General features: G+C 41.3%; 1 protein-coding gene across 7 annotated transcripts in view; it reads left to right on the top strand.

The window, feature by feature from the left end:
* Positions 1-27,749, top strand: part of LOC127067497 (discoidin domain-containing receptor 2-like) — an 80,053-nt gene that overhangs the window by 34,925 nt on the left and 17,379 nt on the right. For 4 of the 7 annotated variants that reach the window (XM_051002492.1, XM_051002495.1, XM_051002493.1 and 1 more), the window contains 3 exons: positions 14,884-14,981; positions 20,903-21,036; positions 27,083-27,188. In XM_051002492.1, the coding sequence (XP_050858449.1) occupies positions 20,925-21,036; positions 27,083-27,188 (218 nt within the window). In that variant the 5' untranslated portion in view covers positions 14,884-14,981; positions 20,903-20,924. The remainder of the gene's footprint in view (positions 1-14,883; positions 14,982-20,902; positions 21,037-27,082; positions 27,189-27,749) is intronic. The other 3 variants (XR_007782637.1, XM_051002491.1, XM_051002490.1) reach the window with 1 other exon arrangement.

The raw sequence follows: 27,749 nt of genomic DNA, 5'->3' as shown, positions 1-27,749 counted from the left end.
ACTCGACAATGCCAGTGATTTCTATCCATTCAATTCGTCCTGCCCTCTTCTCTACCGACTCTTCTCGCGTTTATCGGGTGTCAAAAGATGCGCGTGGAACGGACCGAAGAGGATCCATTATCGATCTGCGGCTATCGATACTACTTCGAAAGAAGTTCGAGGTGAACGTATAGGGTGGTGAGGAAAGGAAAGCCTAACTCCTATGAGCACCCTTCGTAGACGTCGTGCCTTGGATTTCGTGCCACTCGGTGATAAGCCGCTCCAACCAACGATCCAGCCCTTAAACATCGCCCTGAGTTTCTTTCGGCTAGAATGGAATCGCTTCGGGGTTTCGTTCCGCGAATAGCTTCGATCGACGAAGACCCTTTTGGCTTGTTCCTCCTGTATCAGGAATATAATTGGTCCTTCCGTGAAAGCTTCGGTAGAACTGTAGTTTCTTAATGGGATCACGTAAGGTAACATTTAATGGATGATGGCGAGTCGGTGACATATAAGAAACTACTAGATTCAGGATATAAAGAAGCATATTTATTATAAATATTTTTAATCCGAATAAAAGGAATTTTATCTTCATAATAATATCGGAACATTACTACTTATGTTCAAATTTCCATGAATATCATCCATATTATTAATCCGATTTCGATAAGTCTCGACTTCATCCAGATTTCATTTCAAATTACTAAAACTTTCATGCATGTCTTGTAAGCTGAAGGATTATATTCTCTAACTATCTTATGCTCTATAACTCTATGCATTCAGTTTTATTCTAAGCAACTATCACGAAGGTTTATTGTAATCGTGCACGAGCTGAGATATTCTTGTGTACGTGTATACAATGTTTTCCAACATCAACATAGTCCCTCATATTTCTGCGGCAATCCGCAATGACCGGCCGTGATTTCCATTCGACGTCGTTGCGTGCTCCCCGTCGGTTTACTCTGAGAAAACATGCGAGCACCGCGACGAGACCGAGGCATTTACATTCAAATTTCTTTCCCTAGACTGAGTCTCGCGATGCATGTGACGTGGAACCAACGATTCCTTTTACCGATCGATCCACCAACCCTCTAAAGAAGATTCTTCCGGAAGGATGCGAAAAAGTTACAGTACCTATCAAAAACAAGTCGTTCCACTAGCTCTAATGTTTTCGCTTTTGCCGAGGTCTTTTCTAGTAAAGTAGTTTCAGTCTATCTTTTTACGAATACCAAGAAAAGTAACAAAAAAGTTAGCTATGTTAACTCTCCTTAAAATGTAAATGCATACATTTATAACTGTGACTCATACATCGAAGTTCATCAATCAATGTTTACAACGAAACATTATACTTGAGTTGTCTAAATTAAACGTCTCTACTGAAACTATAAGAACTGCTCATTCTTTTAACAAAGAAAGATGTTATCGAAGGAAACAGGAAGTACATTTTTAGTCGTAGAACTTACTTTGAATTCTTTTGGTTCGACGAATTAATAGAAAGAAATACGAGTCCATGCCGCAGGAAGAAGTGAAGCGAACACGCAATATCGATAGAAGAATCCCTCGTGAGTTTTAATCGAGATGGGTAAGAGAATAGAAGCGGCATCAAGGGAGAAGGTGATTACTGGGGTGGGTTATAGGGTGAAAGTGTTCGAAGGAGCGGAAGGAGAACGCAAAGTAAACGAGCGCTAATTGGAGCTGGAACGGTTTTGTTTACTATGACTACTACTGTAACTACAATCAACTACTACTACTTCTTGGTAGTAGGTGGTATAGCGTTTACCAGATGTCTTCTCGTTGCTTTCTTCGTGGACCAAATTGTGAGGGAAGATTTCCCCGTAGACGCAATAAAAAAAGTGGTTCGGGATGAAGTTAGACGATGTTCGGGATTAACAAACGATTGGTATCCGTACGAATTCACTAACTGTACTCCGCCACAGGGTATTGGGTATATATATTGGATTATGTAGATATCCAGTCAGTTTCCTCAGGGTATTCTTACAGTCGAGTGAGTTTCATGTGGGGCGAACGGTTTCTTGCTGGACCCAACATAGTATTTGCTTGCCGTGGTTAAGGTTGTTCACCACCTTCCGTTCGGATCGTGTTTAGGTTTCAGCAACGGGTGCGGAAAAAATAAGAATTAGAAGCACAATAGGGGAACACACCCTTTTTTCAATTTATTACATCAGGTCATCGTCGTACCGTAAAAAAATCAATTATAAACGTAGGTATACTTAAATTCAAGTACCTACGTACTATGAAAGTGGCAATACACGGTTCTTGAAATAAATACAGCGTTTTTATAAAACGATTTCAAACTTCTTTACATTCACTTGGTATTTTTCTTGCGAAGAGAACGATAGATAGTATTCTTACTTGTGTTCCAGCACGTATTTTCTGAACGAGGCTATCTCAAAACCAACCGCATCACGTTTTTCGATTTAAAGCCCCAAAGGCCAAGAACTACCGCCCAACGAATACATTTCCACTAGTTTGGTAAAACATTGGTATCGCATGGCAAACTCCTATACCGAACGAAACCCTACTTTCGCCGCTTGTTTTTCCCTTCAGTATATACGTGTGCTTGCTCTACCTTTGCTATTTGCATAGATCTTCGTAGGAGGCGCACGACGACACATCCTGCTCTGCCAAATTGAATTTCTGATGGTGTTACCCGAACGACCTTTACACTTCTACTCCCTTTGGGCCACTCTCCGGGATACTTGCATTTGCCTATATTTTATTTATCATTTTGCGATGTGCTCTCTGTCTCTCTCTCTCTTCCTCCCATAGAAGAAAAATACCTTAGACTGTCTCAGTCTAAACGGAATAGCTACTTTCGTTCGGTGGTATCGACGAAGCTTTCTTTCTAACTGTGATACGTACACAGGATGACCAGCGTTCATGCCGGAAATAAAAGTGGCAAAAAGCTGGAATAGGGATTACGCAGCATCCTCTTCGGACGAGTTTATTCCTACGAATCCTTTTTCTTCTTTTAGCTTTAGCAGAGAGAGCGGAAATCGTAACTCCACTCTAGTCTTCTTATTCGCTCTTATCGCGATGGAGAATTATCTTTCCGATTATATCTTCACGCTATAATAATACGCGTCGAAGCGGATACGGAGACTGATGATCGTTAAAAGAAATTATTTCTTAACGGTGTGCAGCTAGAGGCATTCGAGAGCACTCGTACCGATAGCTAGAAATATTCGACGTTTCATAAACTATCTCTTATATTTGAGTTCATATGATAGTAATCTTAAGAAGGGTTATTGCCCATAAACGTATAAAGGTCGTTTGAACACTCTGCTCCACGAATTAATTTATTTCTTCCAGCAATATATCGGTTGTCAGGTGTGTCACCGATTATAGAGACGAACGACTAGAGTTATATACAAGTCATCTTTATATCAAAAACGAATCGATCACAAATCTTTTCGCTTTGAAGAATTTTCTAGCAAAGAGAAAAATATCAGGAAGATTTCATCATGCAGAATGCGTAACGTGTACTTAGTGGGAATGTTCGGTGGCGCGAGAAAAAGAGGCAATACGTGGCTACAGTATTCGATCGGACGAGGTGCTTAAGTGTGAACGCAATTACCAGCGTAACCACCTACGGTGGTATCGAATAACACGTATTAAGCGAGGCCGAAGAGGAGAGAGGAAAGTGTTCGCGAAGGAGAAAGAGAGAAAAGGAAGGTTAGGTGGAATACGTGGTAGTGGTGGTAAAGTCGAGAGGCTGGGACTAACGAGCAAGGCGTGATACTGGCTGGTGAAGGAACGGCTAGCCCCCACTGTAGTAACATTGGGCCCACCAGCGTCAGGCCCACGAGCGTAGCCTTCTCGTTCTCGCGTCCACGCGTTCGTCTTCGGTCATTGATCGCAATCTCTCGCTAACGAGCTTACCGCCGGGTGCGAAAATCTTACCCGGGGCACTACGGTCCCGACCTGTGTCTTCTTCGGTTTCTCTCTTTCTTTCTTTTTCTCTTTCTCTCTTTCTCTCTCTCTCTCTCTTCGCTTTCCTGTATTCTCTTTTTCTACATCTCCCTCCTCATCCTTTTTTGCTTTCTCCTCTGTTTTTTCCATCTCGAAGATTCCTCGAGTGCCTACCTGCGTGCTCGATGATAATCGAGCAAGATCCACCACTGGGCTTCCTCATGAACCAGCCAGGATCTTTATTTACAAAATCGATCAGCCCGTTAAACGTGATCGTTATTTATGACTGCAGAGCAGAGGGTCCGTCTCTACCTGCAGGTATCTCTCGTAATTCAAACAGCGTCCTGCTATGAGTACGAAAGAAAAATATCGTCATAAGCTGAGAGCAAAGTTTAATGACCCTAAGGATCGATTCTAATCACGGAAATGTGAACGTCCGTTTGGACGCGAGTGAAAGCGAGAGGATGAGACAGGGGCCCCAATGGATCAGTTTCGGCACTGAATTACATTGGCCCCAAAATCTTAAGGGGGTTGACTACGACATTGAATGTCGTGCACGCCTACGCAGATGGTGCGCCCGGGGTGTAGCAGTTAATTTCCTCCGTCCAAACAGCACTAATCCCGAGTGACATAAGCCAACTGACGGCTAGAGGAGAGACTATTATATCGTTCTAGGAGAGAGTCAGAGAGAGAGAGAGAGAGAGAGAGAGAGAGATGTGGGTGGAAGACCAGGGAGGAAACAGAGAAAGAGATAATAAAGTTCGGACGAACTCAACTACGTACTCCGTTATGTTTCTTTGTCACTTTATCTTCTCTTTCTCTTCTATCTCTCTTTTCTCGTTCTTTCCGCGAGTTGGTACATGTAAGCTGTTTGGTGCTCCGCGTCCGTGCAAGCCGAATGAAACACGTAGCCAATTAAAGCGAGCTGTATGTTCCGGTTTTGCTTGTGAATCAAGTTGTAAGATACATCGTTCTCCAAATCCTTTATACACATACACTGAACGTAAATGTCTCGCCAACGGGAATTCCTATAATCTCCAACGTTGAACTTGTAACTTGAGATTGAACGAATAGAATTGTAGTGTACAAATTTGTTCGTCAATCTTAGGTATTCTTTGCTCTGTATATAATCGATCTGTTATTGAAATCTTTTGTAAAATACCATTCCATCGTCTTAATCTAAAAGTATAATTGTATTAAAATATATAATTAAAAAAAAATAAATATATATCGTGGAATTATATATTTTTTGTAAATTCATACTTCTTTTCGTATCCATTAATCAACCTGAAGGTTAAAATATATAAAAGTCAATGTCTCAAGGTAATACTTTTCTTCGACGGAAACAACAAGTAAGCCCAAAACATCAGACCTTCCTTCAACTTGGGATTTTTCGCGATGACACTGACGACTCTATCGGCTTCCTTCGGATTTATTTTCGATCTCGGTTCGTTACGCTCCAGTTTCCTCCTACCTGCTGCAGTCCCTTCTACGACAAGGAAACGTAACGTAAAAGGATTTATAGGAGACACCATGTGACATGCCGTCATCCCATTACGGATCATCGTAAGCCTATTTGTTTAGGATCGGAACGGTCACGAGCTTAGATCGTCGTCTAATTGTCTGGAGTAACGTGTGTTTCAAAGTTGCAGCAACCTGACGTCCCCATTGGCCAGGTTCACAAGCTTTCTTCCTTCGACTTGTTCAATGACGAACCACTTTTGTTAGCATCGTGAGAAGCAGATGCACTAATGCCAAACCGTTCGACGCGATATTTACTTTACTAACAAGGCGAAAGTAGTCTTTCTAGGCAGTAGGATAGAGATAATACGAAAACTAGGGACGATTGGAGCCAAGAGGTAAAGAGAGAGATAGAAAGTGAAGATGGGGAGGAGAGACGAGATATAGCTCTGCTCTAAATATATATCTTCGAGCTTGTTGTATGGGAAGTGACGAGGGAGAGAAAATATCTCTCCCTCGTTCCATAACGAGCGGGGAAAAACGATGCCACCTGCTCTTCTTGCCACGCGCATGAACTTTAATTAATAGGCTCGAAAAACGGCATTTAATAAAGTACATTAACTAAGCTGGAAGAATGTGGTCAGACGTGTCTTTTTCTCTTTCTACCTCTTTTTCTTTTTTCTCTCTATCTTTACTTATTCATTCGAAAAATTTAATTGTCAACTTTTAATTGGATAGCACGAACTGTCATAGTGGTTAAAATTGAAAATTGAATGAAACAGCAGAGATATCTTCTGTCAAATATTTTAATATCAGAGGAATGTTCAGAATTGTTTGAGAATTACGGCTTAATAAAAATATAAAATTTAATTACACCAATTATATATCAAAGGATATCACTAGTTAGAAAAAAATAAGTTATGAAGATTGATTGGACTTAATTGTAGCTTTTGTAAATCGTTTTAGATGGGATTGATATAACATTTCATTTTATTTTTCCCGTGTCTTCTTGATAGATGTGAAGATAAAAAAATATGATCCTGACTTTTACAAGGTGTGGTATTCGAGCGAGATGTCGATGCTACTCTACGTCTTGGCAAGATGTGCGTTCGACGCGTCGTTTATGTTCCGATCACGAGACATGCCGCGAAACTGACGTGTTCCTACGGCATCGGCCGGCTCTCGAGACTAATTGATCGTGCGTCTAGACGCGATCGTTTGTCCCTTAGTCTATCGATCTGTCGATCGAGTTCAGGTGATCGGTATACGCACTAACAGCTTCATACTAGATCCATCTTCTACTTGTATCGTACGCATAATCTAGGCATGGAGGTATCTCTTGGTTATTTATAGGATATACAAATTTCATTAGAAATTGATCTATTGAATCATAAATGTATTAGTTTCTGATTCGCATATTTCTATTCAGTAGCATATTAATTATTTTACCTCAATTGAATATCTCTGTACGAATAATTCTAGATTCCGTTGACTTTGAGAAAAAGTCAGCACAGTTACTAAATCAGAATAATTCGTCGGCGCCACTGTTATACTATTTATTCAGACGGACAGATAGCTGGGACGGTTCATGGGTTCGAGCCAAGGTCATGTCGGAAAAGCCGGCATTAGCAAGTTGTTACTAAATTTAAGTATGCACCGTCACTCACCGTTCCTCAAGTTTACACGCTTGTCTTACGTGTATTCGTGAGTCTTGCTCTGACGGACCAGATAATTGTCCCCTGTCGGATTAGGGAATATCGTTTTCAAGCTTCTGCCGAGTCGGCTTGCCAATTATCTTACTCCTTCGCTGGTACAGTCGTCGTAGACTCTGGTAGTTTCGACTACGAATTCGAAGAAAACATTTGCCTGAAACGATTAGCGAAAGTGTTGGAGGGAACAACCTCGAGATATTTATTACATCTAAAATTACTTTTGAAAAATTCGCCGAAACGGACGAATCTTTGTAGGAGGACGTAGGGCTTGCGACGAGTGTGCTGACTCTGATCTAAATTTACTGCTGTGTTTCATGTAAACGACAGAGAAAGCCCTCGACATAGCGTAACATTCACGGGCAGACGGTTCGCACGAGTACCGACAACCGCGAACGCTTGCTGTCTCTCCCTCTTCCTCTCTCTCTCTCTCTCTCTCTCTCTCTCCTTCTCTTCTGCTTCTATCTCCGTTTCTCTCCCTCTCACTCCTCTGCGGTTGACGGCCGGCTTATCTATGCTCCAGTTTCCTCCCCGCGAGATATCTATTCGTCTCTCGAGTTTACGTCTCTGACGCGTTCAACGAGCCTTTGATCGAGTGCTTATCGCATTCCCAACCCTCTAATTTCGACCCTTTGCTATTTAAAATCGCATTTCTTTCAAGAACGGACTGTTACTGTGCAAGTGATATGAACTGATATTTAATGGAATTATTTCTATGATAAACTGATATTTAATATTCAGAAAATGATTGAATACGAAAGATCTTGTTCTCAGATATTGATAAATAGGAGTGAGTCGGCTATGCTAAAAATGACGATAAGATTATGACGATTCAACGACGAAGTAAAAGTAAAATCAATAAAGAAACGGGCAAGAATTGTCTGTCCTAAATCTCCCCCTCACCACCTTTCCTTTCCTTTTCACCCTCTCTGTGTTCGTTCATGCGAGAGAACGCGAATGAGATTGCACCGTAGCTGGTACAGGAACACCGCCAATTGTTGCAACGTCGAGGAGCGTGGCCCACACCTTTTTACTCTCATCCCCCACGTCGCATAGCCACCATCCACTCGTGCCCATTGTGTTCCCATTGTATCCTCCCTTTTCTATTGCACGAGGCATTTTTATTGCAACCGCTCGTCGAGCTCTCCGCGGCTCGCAATATCCCTGCAAGGTGAGCCCCGCGTCAAACGAATCGCAAACGTTTGTTTCCGTCTGTGCTGGACTCGTCATCCCCACCACCATCATTTTTTGGATCCTTTTAGCAATGAATATGAAATAGTTGTTACGAAATAGTTGTACGAGTAAAAATAACGTAATATAAATTTTCTAACGATAATATTAATTCATCGCACGCATTCATATAAGCTAATATTTATATATTTATTATATAATCATTTCGAACAATGCACGATATTGTTTCAACGAGATAATGCAAATGTTTTCTTTGCTCGAATAAGAGATTTTTCAATTTTCCTAGTCTTAAGGGAAATTGAAAAGTACGACAGAGAAAGTAATTTTCTACAAATTACGATTTTCCTTTTCTTCTATTTTATGGCTTTCCTTGGCATGGAAAAGAATTCTACCATCGTCGAGGATTTGCCTTATTTAACTAGAAACGGTTACTGCTCGATTTTAATAGTCACCGAGTGTACCTCATTCGGAATGGAGAGAACTATTAACAAAGAGGAGAATCTTCCTGTCTCTCTACCGATTTACATTTTTTAATCGGGAAAGAAAATACGTTGATAGAAAAGTTTTTAATGGGGAGTTTTTCGAACCCTTCGTAACTTCGAAAAGACCCTGGCGTTCTCGTTTTTCTTTCAGACAATCGTCCGTATAATATTTCAGGAGATCGAACGGTATTGTCCATCGAAATCGCAGTAATACATCGACACCTCGAAGTTCGCCAGTCTGGCAAACTACTGCGCTTGTCTAGTAACTCGAAACTCGTCGCTTTATCCCTCGACAGAACCCCTAGACATTTCACGTTCAAAGTGTTTCTTTCCTTTATATAGAGTAGTAACGTGAGATCGACAGGATTCGTCTTTCCAAAGCTGTGCCAAAAGAAAAATAAAGCACACAAGTTAAAGACAAGTAGATAAATTAATATACTTATTACGCAATAAATAACGCTTAATGCGACGTTAAGAATTTTAACGATTTTATGAATTCAGAGGTATAAATTTAATTTGACAATATACACCAACTCGTGAGAATTCTAAAGATTAGAAGTTGTAAAACGTCGTTCCAAGTCGCACCTACTTTCTAATTCGACGTTTCCTTTAAACGCTCAATGTGAAGTTGTAAATAACAAGAGATACTTTTAAAAGTACTCCTTCCACAAACAGCTCTCAGGAGTGCATTCAAGGCGTCTTTAAGTCGCTTACGATTATAGATCGTTCAAATATACTTTAAGTACCAGAAAATTCACAAGTTGTTAGTAGACGAATGGTTAGTTAAGATTGGAAAGATTTTAGATCTTCAAATGATTTCTGCTACTTGGAAGTTTACGTCTTACGGATAAAAACATTGTCATTATTCTTAAAATCTACTAATTATCTTTCTGACTTTAAGAAATATTATTTTTGTTGAAAGATATCATCACACTTCGGATTGTCACATTTAAGCAGACATTTTGGTTTCATATCAGGCCTCGCTAAAGTTCTACCTGAAAATAAATATAAAAGTTAAAATGAAGAAAGGAAGAATGGATATCGAGAAAGAGTAAATGAGAAGAAGAATAGAAATACGATCTTTTTACCATTTATAGTGTGACGCGCTTACGGAAAATGCAATCGTTCTGGCGTGGCGCCACGCGATGCAATTACCGAGGGAATTCTAGGCACGCGGAGGGTTTGATACCGAGAGCACCAACCCATACACACCGTAGTAGACACGTCGTACCATTGCACGAAAACAACCCCTCTGTCTCTGCTAGCGCTAGCCCTTTCTCCTCTCTTCGTCCCTTTTACTTCTCTTTCTCCAACCGACGAAAGGACGGCAGGGGTTGGCAGGACTGAAATTCCAGTTGGATACAGCCTCCAAAAAGCGTCTGTCTGTCTGTCTCTGTCTCTCTTTCTTTCTCTTTCTCTCTCTATGAGAGACTCCCCGTCACACAGATTATTATAACTCTCCCCTTACGATCGATACTATAAACGGATTATTAACGTGTACGAACTCGAGTAACTGTGTTCGAAATCTGCAAAATCTTCTGGTCTCTATCTGTTTCTCTCACCACCGAATTGAAACTTGATTCCTCGATACGACGTTTCTCGTGCCAACGAACTTTCCTGGTGTCTCTTCCGTTATCGGTTTTGTTCCAAAGTTTTTTTCAGGTCAGCATGGAAAGTTAGATGGTTGATAAAGGGAGTAGAGTGAGATACTATAGTCGAGCATATCACAAGAAGAGGGTTTTGCATTAATGAACATGATCTGTTATTCTAACGATGGTAGCACTTTTCTAAATCCTCTTATATATGGTGAAATGGAACGAGGAAGACAAGGGCAGACGGAAAATGAGGAAATAGAGGCAGAGTAAGGAAAACCGGAGTCTCCTAATAAGAATGCTACTTGCGATAAAGTAGGATTTGCACTTGATAAGTATCATGAAAAAACGCCGCGTAAGATCATTTCGAATACATCAGCAGAGTTTTTGACTTACTCTTCTTATTTCACAGGCTTTGAATTTTTTTGGAATGTTTCTTTCGACCGTTACGTAAATTTCAAACAAAAAGATTCAATAACATTTGATTGGGCAGATCAAATCTCTTATATAAGGTTTTTTACAAAATAGTTACACTTAAATTAAGTTTAATGAAATCACATTTTTGTTTTTAATTTTATATAAAGAATTTATAATACCTGAAGTCAATTTAAAATATATATCTATTAAAATCACTGATCGGATAAATGAAATTCGACGGAGGCACGAGACCGTATCAAGAATAAAAAAGCTGTGTGATCTCTTCTGACACGTAATAAACCGTCAGCTCTGAAAGTAAAAGGAATAGGAATAAGAAGAAGAAGATTAAGAAGAAGAAGAAGAAGAAGAAGAGGTAAAAGAATTATTTCAACACAATGCCCGGGGCTTATGTGGTGAAGATATCACGGATGAACGTTAATCGTGACACAAAATTGGAACGCGAATACAATAGATGTGACGCTCTTTTTTTTTTGTTGAAAAGACGATGATCCGAACGGACCAGTTTCGGCATCCTACTGAGCTGAGATGGGTCGGGCATTTGTTGCTTTGCAACATCCAGAGTCACGATCACTTTAATCCTTCTACTTTCGTCTCAATAAAATCAAAACAAATTTTTTTCTTTCCGCATGACTAATATATTGTATTAAACAAAGTGAATAAAAAATACGTCATATATCAGCCAATTGGAAAATGAAATATAAAATTTGACTAAAGGTTAGTCAACCGGAAACGAAACATCATTGACTAAGGAAGATTCCTCCGTTTAACCACCACGAGATGTCATTTATAGCAGACGTTTCGGTAGATGGACCGGTTACCCTCTAGACACTCCTTTTCGCTAATAGCATGCACGCGACCATCCGGACCACACGTGCGCAATAATAGGAACGACGTTTGAGTAGAGAACTTGTACACGTGCAAACAGACACACATACACGTGTACCTACGCTTGTACATCGGTCCACCGATCAAGCATAGTACGGAGCGTCTGTCGCTAGTCGACTTTCTACCGTTCCATCTGTTCCTTGTTACCCGGGGTTATTAATTAGCCGCTTTTTGGTACTCGGTAAACTTGGGGTTGTCGAACGCGACTCGAGTGACATCGACGAGAGCATTCGAAGCTATTCAGCATATGCGATAAAAATTAAAAACAAGAGAACGGATGTTAGGAGCAAAAAAGAAGATAGAAAGAACTCTAAAACGAGGGCAGCTTTTGTTGAGCGATATCGGGAAATGCATGCGCATCAGTAATATTCGTCGAAGTGCTTTCCTGCATCTCATCTACTTCGAAGCCTTCGTCGTTCTGGGATTTGTACAGCACCATGTACACCACGATGCGTTACGTCTATGCTAGGTTTCAACATTCTCTCCGAATCTCCTGGTGGCAGCCTCAAGCGGCCCTCACCCGCAGAAATGTAAATACCGCTCGGCCAATCAGCCTGATTGGTCCCATTCGCTCGAATGCTCGTCATTCAGCAGCGCATATAACGTGCCTTACGGGCCGGCTCGGGCGGGCCTCCTGGATCCGCGCATTGTTCAGGGAATTGGTGTATAAGTGCGTGTGTACGAGCACGCACGCAAACCGCGATTCTATCCAGTCTCGATGCATCCAGGATTTCGTCCTGGTAAACGAGAACGTGCATTAGTCATCAAACGCATCCAATACTCTCGTTCCTCCGAGATCAAAATCTTTCAACGATGCTGAAGCTTGAAATTATGATAATTCGTGATCGGACTATCGATAGGTTAGTGGGTTAAATGCTTTGCTGAAGATCGTAAGACCTATAATTTATCTTGGTTCTGAAATTGAGGTTTTCGCTTGGGATACTGTGTTTATAGAGTTTTACTTGTTAGAATCATTCGTATTTAAATATTACGCTCCGCGGAAAGAGATTATTTCAAACGATACGTACTGAGACGCACGTCGATCGAGTTTACGATTCGTAAATGAAAGCAAAGGAAGAGAGAGGGAAAGGGAGCAGATATTCGAGATTTTTTCCTCGAGGGCACAATGAAAAGCAACGGTCCAAAAAAGACAGAAAAGAGAAAAGAGTGGAAAGGGTCGAGCAATCGGCGATGCGCACTTTGAGCAAAGAGGAATTAAGTGAACCCAAAGCCCAAGGTTGAACGAGCAAAAGCGGTCCGGGGAATAGAGAGTTCACCGTACGAAGGTAATATCCTTCATTCGTCGAGATAACGTGTTTGAGCGAAGGGATGTTTACAAGGGTGGACCGAAACGTAACGTGGAAGCGAAGGAAAAGAAAGTAACGACTCTACTTGAGAAGATGAACCTCCATAGGTTCCAAGACCTCTTTCTCATCCTCGTTGTAACATCTTTTTTCTGTCTTTCTCTTGCAAGATAAAGAAGAGAGAGAGAGAGAGAGAAAGAGAGAAAGAGAGAGAAAGAAAGAAAGAAAGAGAAAGAGAAAGAAGCAGAAGACGAATGGAGTTCAGAGAAAACAGCACTTACGTCTCACGTTTCTAATCTGGTCCTACTCTTGTTTACTGGACTTTCGATAAGGGAGCAACGACGGAAAATCTGCACGAGTATTCCATCTCGGAAATCTAACTTGAAATTTATTATGCTGGTAAATATAGTATAAGACTTTGCACAAGGAAAAGAAGGAAAAGAAGAGAGAGAGAGAGAGAGAGAGAGAGAGAGAGAGAGAGAGAGAGAGAGAGGGCGCGTGGTTAGGATTAGTAAGTTCAAGCTCAGAGAAGTCGCGTCTTTTCGCTTTCTCGAACAGCTGGCGCTTCTATGAGGACGAAGGACAAAGATGGCGGTCGCTACGGTGTCGCGAGATCCATTTTAACGAGACACCCACTCCTCGGGGGAGTTCATTGAGACGCCGGCTGCTTTGGCAACCGTCTTGCTTCTTCTTCTTCTTCTTTTTATTATTCTTCTCTCAGTTACTCTTTTGGCTTCTCCGAGTCTCCTCCTTTTTCTTTCTTTTTTCCCCTTCCACGAATTCTCGGCATTATTCAACGGGCGCGCGACTTTCATTGAGGATGCGCGCACGTATTGACTGATTCGGAGTCGTTCGAAATCAACGATAAAAACGTTGCTTCTTGGAAGACAGAGAGTACCTCCTGTAGTGCCACTAAAATTGTTCCTAAGGAGACTCCTTTTTATTGAATCCTTCATCGTTTTATACCAAAGATACGACCCGATGAATTCAAGGACATCGAGTCTTTTTAAAATTTTTTTTTTACAATTTAGCATAAGAATTCGCTATTAAATTTTAGGTACGAATTTATGATGTAATTTATTAATTTTAATTTCTCGACAGTGCGGTCAAATGGAAAATCGTGAAAGCTATTGCAATTAAAATGCAATAAGAGCAATCGATGAAAGCTATGTGAAAACCCGTATCGGTCTAGTCGCTCGTGAATTTCATGAACGAAAGCGTGACCATTCGACGCTCAGTGAAACTAAATTTAGATTACGAGCGCGTTACTAATTGCACGCACGGCATTATAAAGCTTAATCGCTTTGATTACTTATTGCACGTAATTAAGCGTTTATTGCAGTTACTCTGGGATCGCTCTCGATGATTTACACCGGCGACGATGTTCTATATCAGCCTATCACTCTTTCTCTCTCTCTTCCTCTATTTCTCTTTCTGTCTCTCTTTCCCTCTGTCTCTCCTTCTCTCTCTCTCTCTCTCTCTCTCTCTCTCTCTCTCTCTATCGCCCTTTCTATTCGATCTCTCCCTTTCCCCTTTTCTCTCGTACGCAACCGAAAGCTCGAAACGGTGCAGCTGCGAATAGAAAATCGATTTGATCATAAACATCGAGTCAATTTTAAACTATTTGCCGGTTGTCTCGTCTCTATTTATATCCCATTCGATCGGTCGGCATTTTCGAAATTTCATTCGACGTCTCAACATAAAAGATGATAGCACTGAATAGACTAGCAAAAAAAAAATAAAGAAAAGAAATAAATAAATAAAAAGAGAAAAAAAACGTTAAATTAAATAGATACCTTATAATACTCCCCTTAAAAGCAACGTATCACGAAACAACTGTGGCGTGCACTGCAAATGCAAAAAAATATCTACCTACTCCGGTAACAAAAACGGAATTCGTTTGTTGCAGGTAAGCCAGTTTGGAGATCCTTTCCACGTTGAAAGATCAGTCGAGTGGAGGAGCCCGAGGAACGATAAACACGAAGCGCTTTAGAAAAAATAAAAAAGGTAGGAACGTAGGCTGATCTACAAAAGCTTTATAGGGAGTCAGGAGATAGGATAATCTTTGAAGGAAGCACACCCCACGTGTGTTCCCTTTTCTACTCGTTCCCCTTCCTTCCACCCTTTCCCTCCTCGCTCATCCTTCACTCTCAAATATTTTTTACACGCAAAGGCGTACTGCTAACGGCATAGTAGCGTAGCACATATCGTGGCCATTTGACAATGACGAGGAAGGATTCGAGCTTTCGAAGAGTCGGACTCCCAAGCGTATACGTACTCAACGGCGAGAGGGAAGGATCCCTCTTTCCTACGAAATAAACTGTTTTCTTAGGCACTCCGGGGCTCTTGAAAAATTCCTAAATATTTACTCGAGTGGAGGACCCCCAGACGGACGACACTTAAACGGTATTCTCCGAGAATGGTACACGAAGACGGGCTTAAGCTTCCCTGAAGGACGGATTAGAGCCACTCGTGCGCATTTCCTTCTTTTCCTCTTTCTTTCTTTTCCTCTTTCTATTCTTTTCCTTTTCTCTTCCTTCAATTTCCATACCTTCGAGAGTCTCGCACACAGTATTTGCACACGGGGTAGATCGGTCGTTCCTTCCAATTCCATGAGCATTTCGATTCTGTACTCGTAAGACCGATATAAGTCGAACTTTTCCAAAGATATGATCCTACGTCTTGTTGAAATCATTCTCCATCCTTTTTCTTTCATTTCATTTTTTACTCCTGACTCAATCGTAATTTATTCCACGTTTATTCAAAGTCGATGCCGAGGTTGATCGGAACACGTCGTCGACACGATCTTTCAGGGAAGGCAAGAGTTTTCCCACCAGCTTAGTCAGCTCTACCATTCACGCGGCTAAAGAGGCCGTGAGACTTCGACCCAATTTATCCTGGTTAGCTTAACTCTTTCTGTACTTTTCTTTCTTTCTCTCTCTCTCTCTTTCTCTTTCTCTCTCTGTTTTTCTCTCGATACTTCTCTATGCTTCAGTAGGTTCTTGATATTTTTCATCATCTTAGAAGCATCCGATCTAATAATAGATGCTTTTCTGATGTACCGATTGATTTCTTACTTCATTAAAAGAGACACCGGGCGTTCATTGATATTTCTTAAGTTTCGAAATTTAATCAGTTAATGTGTAATCCAATTGTATAGTAATTAAAAAGTCATTAATCGCAATTTAATCGCGTTACTTTTCAATAAGAGCTCGGGTGTGAGAAAAAGAATTACGTAAATATAACTCTCTAACTCTTTCTCTTTCTTTCTTTCTGTCTTTTTTCTTTTCTTTCTTTCTTTCTTTCCTTCTTTCTCCGGATCTCTTCCGTTCCTTTCTTTCTTTCTTTCCCTTTTTTCTTCTTTTCTTTTTTTTTTTCAACGACGTTGTAAGCGTCGCAATGCAAAAGCATTCCCTTGTACGAAGTTGCAGCGCTTCGCCCATCGGTTTTTCTCCGAAGGTAACGCCTTTCGTCTGAGAGCTTCGAAAAGTTTCGTCGAACTGTCGGGGCTCCGTTAAACACGAATAAACGATTTCTAAGGACAGAAGAAAGAGAGAGATTGTTGAAGAAAAAACGAAGAAGAGAGAAAAAAGATCTCGCTAAAGATATCGAGTTTCTCCGGTTCTCATTTTTTCTCTCCCTCTCCCTCCCTCTCTCTCTCTCTCTTTCTCTTTTTCTCTGTCTCTTTCTTTCATTTCCTTTTTGAGATATCGACGCACCTTGCTCATTACTCGCCAATAATTAATCGGCCAGGAGCAAGAATCGAACGAGTTCTTCGAGTCTTCCTATCTCCGCTTTGTCATCGCACCGGATAATAACTCTTCGGCGATCGGTGTTGCGAACGAGCAACTCGTTCCATTGGGTTCGCTTCGATCGATTGGTTTCTCCTGGTGGAACACCGAATAACGGATTAATCCCTTAGGCCGTTTCGCTTCTCCGGATTGTTTGATTTTCGTCTACGGGGGATTCGTCGGGCCCATGCAGTTTACCTTCGACGTCGGTTTCACGACTTCGATTGGCATTCAACTGTAAGGGTTGATCTTTGTTTTCCTAGAGAAAACGTTTCAACCTTAATGTGCAGATATTTAGAATTGATACTCAAACCGAGGTTTCACTCGATAAGATAGGTGAAGTACTTGAATGCTAATCTTTTCCCTTTTTTTTTTTTCGTCTATAGGACTTTTGTTCGTAAAGATAAAACTTCAGGAAGAATGGTCGAAATAATCTATATTTTCTCTTCATCTCACATTTTCCTCTTTGTATCTACGAACACCTCTCGAGTATTCTAAGAAGAGTCTAAGATTCTCGCGTAGAGTCTAAAAAGCAGGAGAGTGTACTTTCTAGGATGCAAACTTCAACCCTATCTCTTTTATTCTGCACAATAAAGCGTGGCGGGAAAAAAAAACAGACACAAAATACAGACAAGAATAAAGAAAGAAAAAGAAATAGATAGATAGATAGATAGAGAGAGAGAGAGAGAGAGAGAGAGAGAGAGAAAGAAAGGAAGAGAAAGAGAGAGAGATAAGCAGACAGACCAATCCAAGGAAAGTGCAAAGCAAGGAGGTAAGAACGTCTATAGAAAAAGAAGGCAAGAAAGAGAAAAAGAGTACGTGAAGTTGCTATAAGTGTCTGCGGACGTGCATTTCAGCCCTATTCGGAACATAAACTGGGCCGGCAGACGTATCGGTATGAAAATTTCAATCGGCCGAGTCAAAGTGTCGGGTTGGAGAAGAAGGAAAAGGGGGAATGATGGGGTCGGACGTGGTCGAAAGCGTTGGAAGCTAGAGGCGCAGGTGGAGTTTGTCGGGTAAAAGAGCCGAAAGGTAGTAGGGAGAGTGGTAAGGGTAAAGTGGCTCTGGACCGAGTAAGTATAGCCTCCACTTTTCTATCTTTCTCTTTCTCTCTTTTCTCTCTCTCTCTTTGTACCAACCTTTTGCTTTCTGTTCCTCTCTCTCTCTCTCTTCTCTCTTCCTCTATCTCTTCTATCTCGTTCTCAACGTTTCTCTCTTTCTAACAACCCCTACCACCACAGCACGGCCTCATACCTGCCCCCCCATCCCTCGGTCTATCCTCCTGCGAGGCTCTAGCCCGCGGCGAACTGCATAATTCATGGCCCTACTACACCGACCGCCTCCCCAGCCGACCCTCTTCCAGAGGGACACCAACACCCAACCCTCGTTACCTCTGCACCACTACCACCACCTTTCTTCTCTTCGTTCTCCTTCTCCAGGGTCAGCCTTGGAGTCGCGTGCATTGTACGTCGACGTTCTTATAACCCGCATCTGTAGACTAGCATGTGTTGGTAAGAGAGGGGAAAAGAGAAAGACAGTATGCTGGAGAATACAGAGACTTCTATGTGATAAAGTTTGGCTCACAGACAAGCACACATACACGTTCGTTGTAGCTAGCCTTCTAAAAGCAACGGTGCAAAGGAATGTAGGCGAATATTTGGGTTGAATTATGGAATGGCTATGCTGGCGTTAAGGTAAAGAGAGAAAGAGAGAGATCGTATGAAAGAGTTTCCAACGATTTAGTCGAGAACGTCTGTTCGATAAATTACCTACAACTCGAAGTACCGACTTTCGTGAAAATTAATACGAAGGAGACTTTGATCTAACGCTCTGCACCATACGGTGTGTGAATCTAGAAAGAGGGATGGTAGAAAGGGAGTTACTATCCTCCGGCTGGATCATGGACTACTGCGTTTTCATTTTTTCGTCCTGCCGGTGGACAAGCCGTACCGGTTTTGCGCGAGGAATAAATGGGAGAGACACGCTCTGCCATCTTGACCATCCCATCGCTCGTGCTTGAAGATAAACATCAGTGCCAGCAGCGGTACCACACCATAGTATCCACACCTATGCCATACGGTAGTCAAAGGGACCACTCGTAATTAGACTTTGCGGTTTTATTTTACGTCTCTTTGGATTCTTGAAAAATTACGAATACTAGTAAACTTTATTTCCGTTTATCAACGTCGATATTTTTCTTTCTCTTTTCTTTCTTTTTTTTTCTTTGAAAATGTCTAAGTAAGCTCACTTAAACATACATCTAAAGTCTTTTATGCGTTTTTACTATGTAAGTAAGAGCCTTTTGGTAAAAGGTTTTGTAATCTCCAGTGCTGGTTGGTAGTCGCGATGGTGGTAAAGCGGTAGAGCAAACGGTAAGACTTGCTCGAGCGGATGAAAGATGGAGGTGTACGTTTCGTACGAAGCGTGCTACGAAGCTCGAACAAACGGGACTCTAAATCCACGTAATTTCTTCCTCACTCTTGAAGCATATCGCGTGAACGTTTTACGCTAGACGTAACGTCGCCGCCGTTTCAAGAGGTGGCATTAGGAAAAATTCTTTCTCTGTTCCGAGTACTCGATCTTGGATATTTCTGAAAGTGTCGTGTTTTCGTTGAAATGAATGGAACACATAAGTAATGGCAATGTGACGTAGCAATTTCAACGATCGTAAAAATCTCATTTTAACGTTCACGATCGTGATAGTATTCGGTAAAATTCCATCAAAGCAAAATTGTCGACTGGTTTCTTCGATCTTGATAAAATGATAGAGAGAAGAGTCGTAATTCAGTCGTAGTATCGTTAGGATAACAGGAACGATATTCGCAGAAGCAAAGGATCGATCGTCTGCGAGCTGATTCAACCGGTTCCAAGTGGAACGCACGTCTCCAACAGAGGCGACTAGTCTACTCGAGTAGACCTCTAGGTTGGATGAACCCTAGGACCTTAATTACCGTGTCGGCTAATCGATCTCCTTCGCATTGTGATCGCGCCATCGTCGACACTGGTACCGACGCGAGTAACCACCACTGCAAAACGATATCTCAATCGACCGTCTCAGAATATTATATGATATTTCCTGCAAATCCCAATAAAGTCTCTATAGAATCTTCGAAAAAGTCACGTCGTACAAATTTTTGTCAAAAAGTGCAAATTGACTATTGTCACTTAACGATGTCTGATTTTGATCGTGAGAAATTGCCTCGATTGACTACCGGACGTGTCTCGTAAATCTTTGCTTTCGACGAATTCGCGATCCAAAAAAAGAAAGATCACATCGTCTGGAACATGTTTTTCGTGACATGTTAGGTAACAGAAACACATAGAGAGCGGTTTCCTAAACTCAGTGGATAAGCATCGGAATGAACGTGGCCAACGAAACTCAAGTTAATTGGTCAAAAAGTAAGACCTCTTCCATTCCCCGTTGAAGGTACCTCCCTTGACTCACTCTCCTACTTTGTGACTTTTTTGTTAGTCCGCGCCAAGACGGCACCACCAAGAATAAAATACAGTTTGGCCTTCCTTCTTGAGTTCTCCATCTTTCTTCTTTTCTTCTTCTCCTTCTCCTTCTTCTTCCGTTCGAATACATATAAGCTCGTAGAAGAATTCAGGCTCTACTGCAACCCGCTTCTTCGACTCTTTCCCTCTCTTTCTCTCTTCTTTTCTCGAACTGGTGATCCTAATCTCGATAATGATGCGTAATGGCTGCTGGCGTGAATGTAGCTCTTTGTCCATAGCTGCTACGCCGCTCGTATATCTGTCCGATACCGAGCGTACCATTTCACCCTGGCAAAAGTACGAGGGCTGCCGAAGGGGCCCCTTACCTCTTTTTTTTTTGACCTCAAGAAACTGCTAAACTCTCCCTCTTCCTTTGAGTTATACAGGAAGAAGCATCTTACTTGTTTAATCGTGCTTGGTTCCTGCGAGTAATAAAGATTGCCGATAGACAATATATATTGAATCGAAATCAGATTGAACATGACATTTTTCAATAAAATTTAAATAAGTTTGTGTAGTAACGATATTAAGAAAAGATTAAATACATAGTCTACTTCTTGCTCAGAGCACGGAAAATGATCGCATACCTATATTCATGTTATATAAGCTTACATATTTTTAATCTTTACTCTTCTTTTTCAGGAGTAGCGGTTATGAAGGTTCGATGACTACGAGTTTTAGTGACATCAATATGGACTCGCGTTACCTGAGAACCTGGCTCCTACAGATTTTACTTCTTATTTTATCCTGTTCGCCTGGACGATCTATAGACATATGTAAGTAGTGGAATCGAAAGATTTTACGAGCGATCACTATCTTTACTAGAGTTCTCCATTTTTAACCAAATTTATAACACCGTGTTTATCTTTAAAGTCATAATTCCGAAGCTGCCTTTAACATTCTCCTTCGATACGATAAAAACAGGCAAAAGTGGCTCGTTGTAGGGTGATCCTTGTGGGTTGCGTTTAAACCTCAGCTTCGGGCTTTTACACGCTTTCCATTCCATTGACTTCATGGGCAACGAGAACCTTCCTCTCGCTGAGCCACCCTCGTACGCATTAAGCAAACAACCTGGGAAACTTGTAAAGTATTCGACGGGCATTCAGTCAAGTCGCACGTGAAAAAGGCTTTTTAGATTCTTTCCATCACAAAATCGTGCTGGAAACTTAGATATCGAAGAGTATGGAGATCGATCGAGTTGAAGTTGTTCCATATGCGCAACATTCTTGAAAGAACAATTTGAACGATTGAAAATGTTTCATATGTCGATTATTTACATCCCCGTTGGGCTTTAAAAAAGGAAACGAATCGAAATTATTTCATTTGAATATGTAGAAGAAGTATTCTTTCTTTATTATTCTTTTTTTATTATTTATTCTTGCTTCATTACTCATCCGACTTTACATGTAAGAATAAGTATTATTTATTGAAATAAGCATAAAACGAGGTCTATTCGTAAAGATATCCTTCCGTGAAATTTACATCCCTATAAATATTTTCAGTATTAGTTCCACAAATGAAAAAACGAAAAGGAAAGAAATGTAAAGAAAATAAAAGAAAGATACTTTTGAAAGCCTCGTTCAGCGACGAACGAAACGCGTCACGATTATCGTCGCCGGCGGCGTATTTCGGTCGAGGCGAACGCTTAACCGGACAAGAAGAGGGCGGGGGTGGAAGACGAATTAAACGAACTCTCTGTGGCACGCGCGTATGCCGAAATATAAATAGCATCGACGAAACGAATTCAAAGGCTTTGCGAGAAGAACCGAAACACTACGGACAACCCAAAGAGTGTGATTCTCGCTTTTCACCCTCCATCCTCTGTCCCACCCCCGTAGCAACCCACGCCGAGTAAAGTTGTACGTTGAACCACGATAGTAAGTTCGCGGTCGTGTTAAGCAACTCGGTTCGGAAAGAGACAGAGAGAAATCGAGCAAAAGTGAGTACGCCTATGCATACATGAAAGAGAGAGAGAGAGACAGAAACGGGAGAATGGAGGAGTTTCGGGTAGAAGGGTACGCAGTTAAAGCGCGCATAAATTGCAATGTTAATGTTACCGGCGATACATAAACATGTTGTCCGTCGGTTGGATTGCGGTCTGCAAGCGGCGAACGCGTTCTGCTATGCATGTACATCGTGCAGAAACGTTTCAGAGGGGTTGTTGCTTTCGGGGGACACGAACTGCTTCCCTCTACGTGCTCCACTAATATGAATTTATTACTCATCATCCTCTGTTGTGAATCTTTCAATGGAGTGTTCGATTTCAGAATAATTGGCAGTAGATATTTTTCGTAATTTATCATTGATCTTCCGCGTTACAAATTATTCTTTATGTTTCGCGATACTTCGATAAATCTTTCTTATCAAATCAGAAAATGAGTCCGCCATCAGAAATATAGATGTGAGAGAAGTTATACACGAAACACAAATCCAATACTATGGTGGTTCACAATAGGGAAAGCTTTAAGCGGAGTTCTAATCTGATCAAACTCAAATACGAAGATTCAATGGTTCTTATTACTCTTCGTTAATCAATGAAACATGAATAGAAATTCATTAGATCCAAGAATATTGTTTATAGATTTATAGGTGTGTGAGCACGCACGGTAAATATTAAAGTAGATACGGGTATCCATATTCGTAAGCGTATTTGTTTAGTGTGGTGGTACAACCAAGTAAATCTCAATGTAGGCGTTGGTTAGATATGAGGCACAGGTTTAGACCGAGACAGAGCATGTACTTGGGCTAACAATACTCATACACGTACATACTTATGTTTGCTTGTGCACGGTGCGGTGGATGATTGCACGAACGTGCATAGGAGTTTCCATCGCGTCGACGACACGCAGTCGGACTGACATGACGAGCGCGTGTCCTGGATGGAGAACCGTTGCGCGAAAAGCCCTTTCTCTATCTCTCTTTCTCTCTCGCACGTACGCACGCGCACGTTATGCTATTGTCATCCCTCGAGTCGTCGTTCTCCCATTCCAACTCTCCCCAGTCTCCTTCCTCAATTATTCGCAAATCCATTAGATCCGCAGCCGTTGGATACGAAATTATCAGCTTGCTCTTTGACGCATTAACATAACAATCTGACGATTATAGCGTTATCGTTCGACCGTTCGCTCTGACATTATAGCAGTTTGATCCGGGTCAACCGGTCGATCTTAACTTTTAGCTGAGTTTCTTGCGCTGGGAATATTATCAGTAATCATAATTAGGAAAGTTTCCAAGCTAGAGCAAGTAGTTGGATTACTATTTAGATGACTCCCGAGACTCTTACGTAATTACCTGATAACAGTAGGCCTAATTTAATTGTGAAAGTTGACTGTTAGCACTACCTTCGTACTAAATTCGAACTTCTATTAACTCTTTATTTCCATGAGCACAATTTTAGCGCAACTATTATTCTTCGTATATTATGGGACTAAATAAATTCAACAATTTCAATAAAAAAAATATTCAATAGAATACCCGAGAGGAAGATACAATATCTCGGTATTCTTAATAAGCACGATTTACGTCGCGAGTAGAGCGAGTATTTTCATAAATCCAGGCCACGAAGGCAAACGCAAAACACATGGTACGCTCGGCACAAAGGGGTTGGCGTCTCGCGTCCCCTCGAGAGGTAAGCAACGCATGCAACTCGAGACGGTGATTTCGAGTCTGACGAGGGGCGGGTCGGTTCGCCCAAGGGATCTTGTGGAGAAGGGTGTAAAAGGACCGATGGAAGAAAAGGCTCGGGCAGCAGGACGCCTGAGGAGGGACGGAAGGGTCGCGTAAAAGTAGTACTTCCGTTTTTCCAGCCGTCGCGGCGCCAGAAAGAGAAACGACAAAGAGCATGCGCCTTCGGTTCACCACCTAACGCCACTACTACCTTTCCCTTCCAACAACCTACGGCCGAGGCTGTTTGTTTTTCCTGAAAGAGGCGAAAATGGCTCCCTTGGACCTCGACAATGGGCACGAATGGAGAGAAAGAAAGTGAGGGAAAGAGACACATGGAGAAAGAGAGAAAGAGAGAGAGAGAGAGGGAGAGATAGCACTACAACACGACCACGTTGCCCAGAGGGAAAGCATGAACTTCTTTTGAGGTCATCGCTCTTCCAAACATTCATTCTAATTTCACTGGCCCGCACGAAAGGGGTTCCGTGTTCTCGGTGAAACAGAACGAGATAGAGATAGAAAGGGAGATGGAAAATACAGTGCAGCAGGTGGGCACCTGCTAATTTTGTTAAGCGAATAAAGTGTTAGACAGTAGCATAATACGACCGAGGAAAAGCCATTACGTCTACTATTCATATTAGAGAAGAAAAAAATTCGTGTCTCTTTTAACGAACGATTTTATTCTTTGTTCCCGAAGAAAGAACTTTTCCATTCTTTCTCGTTGTTGAATTCGTGCTAATACATTATATCCTAAGAGTTTGAATTTAAGAAATGTTATCCCTAGATGGAAAAAAATTGAAGTTATCTTTAATCTTAATGAATTTTTGTGAAACAGTGAAAGCGCATTATCGCAAAGAACAGAGCCGATCGATCGTGCACGTTTCGTGCCTGAGGAACTTTCTTCTGTACCTCAAAAAAAGGAAAGAGAAAACATTTGTGGGTAGTATTTAAAGCAAGACATGATTTATACGTTAATATCACGGCGTAATAAGGCAGGCCGCTTAATATGTTTTTCGCTAAGATCGAGAGAGTAGGTAATTAATTTACATTCACGCCGTTGAACGAGGAAAACATGTAAAAGGAGGAAGGGTGAAAGAGACGGAGAACGAAGACCACGGTCTGGACCGCGTACACAGTCATTAATAATAATCACCGAGTTAACAAAGGCAAGGGGCCAAGGCGAAATTATTAAATCCGCTTGAGATAGAAGAAAGAAAGAGAGAGAGAGAGAGAGAAAGGAAAAGAGAACCCAGGGCGTTGTGAAAATTTTCCCTCACTTCATTTCCTTCAGCCATTTTACTCTGACGCAGGCAGAAAAAGGGCACCTTCCTTCGTGGCATAGAAAACGCAAAGCCGGCGATCCTGTTGCTTCAAATAATTAGCACCTTCATAAACGTTTTCTTAGTATACCGCATTCCTGACTTCGTCATTTCTGAATTTGTTCAGGAGGAAAACAAATATTGTTCCGAGACATTTTTCAGTTCAGAATTTATCAGTAAAATTATATCGTTTATTTTCAATATTCGATCGATTCGAGCTTAACGAATAACTTAATAAATATACTTAATAATTAGCAATGATTGACTTAGCAATTAAATTTGAATGAACCTTGTCGAAAATATTGTAGGTATATTTTGTTACTCTAGGATTTTCTGTACATCAGTTTTTTGTACAACAGAAAAAAAAGAATAGGGAGTAAAGAGTGGGTGCTCTTGTCTCATAGAAAATGCCTTCTTCGAGAACATACGAAGATTCGAAAAGCCTTCTTCAGAGAGAAGCGCTTATCAGTTTGACAGCGGAAGAGAAAAGATGAAGAAGAAGAAGAGAAGTAGAGAAGAAGAGAAGAAGAGAAGGAGGAAGAAGAAGAATCTCGCGAAGAGGGTTGCAAGGGCATTCAATTTCCCTCTTCTCGCGGATGGATGAGGGCGGTGCCCACCCTTCCGTTCGGAGCTGTCACTTCTCGAGAGTTATGGTGACCGAACGAGTGGCTGAGGCGGGCCAAACGTCGCATAACTTACTTCTTCTTTTTCTTTTCCTTCTAGTACTTTCTCTCTCTCTCCCCTTCTCTCTTTACCTCCTTTCCAGGATGTCTATAAATACAGGAATCGAACCTGCCTTCCACAAGGAGACACAAGTTCGTTTGTTATCCCTAAGCGAAATCCCATTTTTGTACGGAGGCTTAAGAAAATTGTCTAAGAAGTAGTATTCCCCTGGATTTTTAACCCCGTAAAATACATCAGAATAATTTCAATTACGTTAAACAAGCAATTTTGTGATGTTTCTGTCGTACTAGGATACTTTAGAAGTTGTACTTTTACTGGTTGCCTTTCAAAGAGAACCAAAGTTCTTATTTCTCTTTCATCATCTTTGTCAAGAATTTTAATACTGGATTTATTTTTTCAGCGTCGTTTAAAGTAAACCGTAAATAGAGCCTCCTCCGCAGAGTAAACGTCGGAAAATAGAGAGAACTAATTCAAAGGGTTTTATTAAATGATGATACTTTTTTTTTAAAAAAAGATGAAATGTTATAAGTGGTAATGAAATTTTATTTCTTCGCATTCCAAGTTTTTGGCGACTCTCTTAGAGGAAGAAGAAAAAAAGACATTTACAAGCTCACTTATTTACGTGGTCTCGGCAGCCTTCCGTGACGGGACAGAAAACTCAGTAGGAGAAAGTGGACGGGGAAGGGGAGGGAAGAAAGTTTGTGGATTTAAGGTCGTTGCACGAGTAAACGAGCTCGATAATCGTTGACGTGCCTGGCGATGATTCAGGAAACAGCTGTCGTTACAGCCAGTCGGAGTTGGATTTCCTACTTGAATTTATCGAGTTTACGAGAGCGAATTGAGCCGACGCCACCAATATTATCCGTTTTTCCTGAGAACTTTCTCGCGCGGTAATCTCGACGTGCGGAGCAATCAACGTCTCTTTGATGTACTGAAAATTCGAGCTAGGATAAGTGGCGATTTAAAAGTACCGTTAACGAATCAAAGTTCTCTCATCCTTCTGGAACGATACTTTCTATAGAAATAGTGACTATTTTTAGAACAAGATCGATCATAGGTATCGCGTGTTATAAAAGTCTTTCAGAAAATCATATTGATCAAAGGAGGAGTGTCGCGGAAGCGTGCGTAACCGAATCTCCCTTTTTTTCGTTTTCAGCACAATGCATCGCACCCTTAGGAATGGAGTCCAGGGCGATCCCAGATGCCGACATTACAGCCAGCTCGAGTTTTGATAGCGGAAACGTTGGACCCCATCATGGTCGGTGAGTAGAGTAGTATATTCTTTTTTCCCTCTTCGATACTTTCTTATAGAACGCTCACGTTGCTCGAAGCAATACAATAAGATATAAAAAAAGAATATCGTGTTATCGATCGACCGTCAAGAAGCACTTCTTTTCCTTACTTGGTCGGTAGTTAGCCGGTATAGATATGTGAGAAACGATGTCGCTTCATCGATGACACGTTCGTCATATCCTTCTAACGTCGTCGAAATAGGTAAGGATCTATCTTAAGAGTCGGTTATCATATCAATCACATACTAGTAAACTGCACGTCTACTGTGGCCGTCAGCTAGCAATGAGGATTAATGACGCCTGGGATGCTGAGTCCCGCATGCTGAATCATTTGTATCGGCTAGCTTCAAAGCTCTTTAGACGCCCTAAATGCTTATACCCTCCTCATACCTAGTCCTTTGATTATACGTGCGAGTTAATTACCATTGAAAGAAAAAAAAGGAAGGAACGCAACAAAGTCCGTTACGTGATACAAAGGGTCGTTTGGACCACCTACGGTGTGGTGTGTTTTCTCTCAATGGCTCGTACTTT

The sequence above is a fragment of the Vespula vulgaris genome, chromosome 11, assembly GCF_905475345.1.
Source record: "Vespula vulgaris chromosome 11, iyVesVulg1.1, whole genome shotgun sequence".
Lineage (NCBI taxonomy): Eukaryota > Metazoa > Arthropoda > Insecta > Hymenoptera > Vespidae > Vespula > Vespula vulgaris.
Note: the sequence above shows the minus strand (reverse complement) of the source record. Positions and strands in the feature narration are given on the sequence as shown.